Source organism: Helobdella robusta (genome assembly GCF_000326865.2).
Source record: "Helobdella robusta unplaced genomic scaffold HELROscaffold_42, whole genome shotgun sequence".
NCBI lineage: Eukaryota > Metazoa > Annelida > Clitellata > Rhynchobdellida > Glossiphoniidae > Helobdella > Helobdella robusta.
The window spans coordinates 231,616-234,364 of NW_008704981.1; the positions used below are offsets into that span (position 1 = coordinate 231,616).

Below are 2,749 nucleotides of genomic sequence, written 5' to 3' on the forward strand. Positions count from 1 at the left end.
TATTGTTTATTATTATTACTATTATTTATTGTTTTTGTTGTTGCTGTTGTTAATGTTGCTGTTGTTTTTGTTGTTGCTGTTATTGTTGCTGTTGTTTTTGTTGTTGTTGTTATTGTTGTGTTGTTGTTGTTTTTATTGCTGCTGTTGTTGTTGTTGTTTATGATTGTGTTTGCGGTTGAGTCATTTTGAGTTTTCTCCCGGGGCTAGAGCTGATGTTCTTCAAATTATTTTGTTACACGTTTTGCTGTTTTTATTATTATTATTATTATTATTATTATTATTGGTTGTTGTTATTATAAATTATAATTTTAGGATTAATTATTCATTTAAAAGCTAAAAATTTCACAGAAAAATTCACTGCCTCCGCTTAAAATTAAAAAATCTCGTTTTAGCGTCACTAAACGACGGCGGCAAAAGTTTTGGAGTTGATAAAACAAACACGACCACATCCACAGAGAAGATTCTGTCGGCAACTACGTCATCAGCAGCTGCAGTAGCAACCACGCCAGCATCAACAGCAGTAGCGGCAGCAGCGACAACAACGGAAAAAATTTTGATGAGGTTACAACACGATTCAAGACCTCTGAGATGGATGGCAATGGAAGCCGCCGTCATGGTTTGTTTGTTTGTTCGTATGTGTGCTAGTGTGTGTGTGTATGTGTGTGTATGTATGTGTGTTTGCATGATTGTGTGTCTGTGTTCATGTGTGTGTGTATTCATGTATGTATATATCTTTTTTTTTTAAATTTTCAATTTAAAATTTAGAACGAACACAGCGAAAAAAGCGACATCTGGTCATTTTCCACGACTCTCTGGGAACTCCTGACCTTAGCTCGTGACCTTCCGTATTCGTCCTTGACTGATCAGCAAGTGGTCGAACGATACGTCAGCTGCTATGAAAACAATGGGTGGAAAACCCCAGACGATAAATCCTGGAAAAACCCAAGTGATGAATTCCGGAAGAACCTAAATGACGAAAATCGGAAACAGATAATGACGTCACCGATGACGCTGAGCAGACCAGTGATGTGCTCTAGCGAGATGTACGACTTGATGGTTGAGTGTTGGTCGATCGATCGTAGCAAGAGGCCAAACGCCAGAGACGTCTGCGCGTTTTTGTGTCAAAAGGTAGCCGGCTTCAGGCCGTCTGGTGTGGCTCTTGACGCAGTTGTGGCTGGTTTCGGTTGTAGTAGTGGTGGCAGTGGTAGCGGTGATGTTGTTGATCTGCTGGTTTGAGTTTGGTCATTGGTGGTTTTTGTAGTTAAGGTTAGAGTTAGACACCTTCATCATCATCTTCACTTCTTCATGATGATAAGGATGATGACAATAATATAAATAATAACAATTTCGATTCTTCTACTGACAGTGATAAAGATTAACATATCTCACCATTCCATCACACCAAATTATCATTTTATGTACCCGTTTAATTGATATTTCTCTAACTTATTCAATTTAATTTCCATTCAGCCAATCATTTGTATAATTAATTAAGTATTCAATTAAATTTTTCAATAATTTACTTCCATTTATTACACAAAAAAGCTCAAAACAAACGCTATATATAGTCTGCATATGTACGTACATCTACATACGTGTGTATATTATGTTGATTTTATGGCGTGCATATTTCGAATCATATATTAATAGTATTTTTTGTTTTGTGGTTTTTATTGTTCGCTTCTTCTTTAAAAATGCGGCATATATAATTATTTTATGTTTGTAGAGAAAAATAGATAAAGAGAGAGAGAGAGAAAGAGAGAGAGAGAACGAGAGAGAGAGAGAGAGAAAGAGAGAAAGGGAGAGATGTATAAAGTACAAACGGTGTTTTAAAAGACTGGCCCAACGTGCTTTTGAAGCAGGAAACTATGCTACCGCGTGTTGACGACTGATTCTTTGGAATTAACTGGGTACTAATTTATATTTGAATTGATTACGTAGTAATAATAATAATAACAACAATAATGATCATATTAATAAGAAATATTAATAATTTTGTGGTTATTATTTCATCATCAAAATCATTATATTTTATTGGGTGACCTTTTTCTCCCTGAGTTTGTAGTTTTTTTTTACAAAAAATAATAAAAAAATCCTGGATGCGATTTATTTGTATGTGCGTATAAAAACATACACACACTCACACACACATGTTGTTATTGTTATAATTGTTATCAACATATTGTAATTAATTTGATGTTAATCTTGCCATAAAGTTGTAAATAAATAATTTTATTATATATATATTAAATATATACACATAACTATATATATATATATATATATACTATATACACACACAAACACACACACGTATATAAATATATATATATACATATATATATTTGTATATATATTAATTGTCTGCACACAAATCTAAATATATATATATAACTATATACATACAATGTTACATATCTTGAGTGTTTATTCACAATTTATATTATAAATATATTATATATCAATATATTATATATATATAATATATTTCCAACATATATACATATATATGTATTTATATATATGTATATATATAATATATTTCCAACATATATATATATATATGTATATATATATATATATATGTATATATATATATATATATATATTGAGATTTTGTCATACGTTATTTTTGTTTGCTTTTTAAAACGGTGCTTGTAAATATAAATATATAATATATATATATATATATATATATATATATATATATATATATATATATATATATATATATATATATATATATAAA

The 2,749-nt window shown here is 30.3% G+C and overlaps 1 protein-coding gene across 1 annotated transcript in view; it reads left to right on the top strand.

The window, feature by feature from the left end:
- Positions 1–1,236, top strand: part of HELRODRAFT_84816 (hypothetical protein) — a gene marked incomplete at both ends in the record, with an annotated part of 1,580 nt that extends 344 nt beyond the window's left edge. Inside the window, 3 exons of the mRNA XM_009025459.1 lie at positions 534–616; positions 766–885; positions 964–1,236. Of these exons, the coding sequence (XP_009023707.1) occupies positions 534–616; positions 766–885; positions 964–1,236 (476 nt within the window). The remainder of the gene's footprint in view (positions 1–533; positions 617–765; positions 886–963) is intronic.
- Between the last annotated feature and the right edge of the window lie 1,513 nt (positions 1,237–2,749).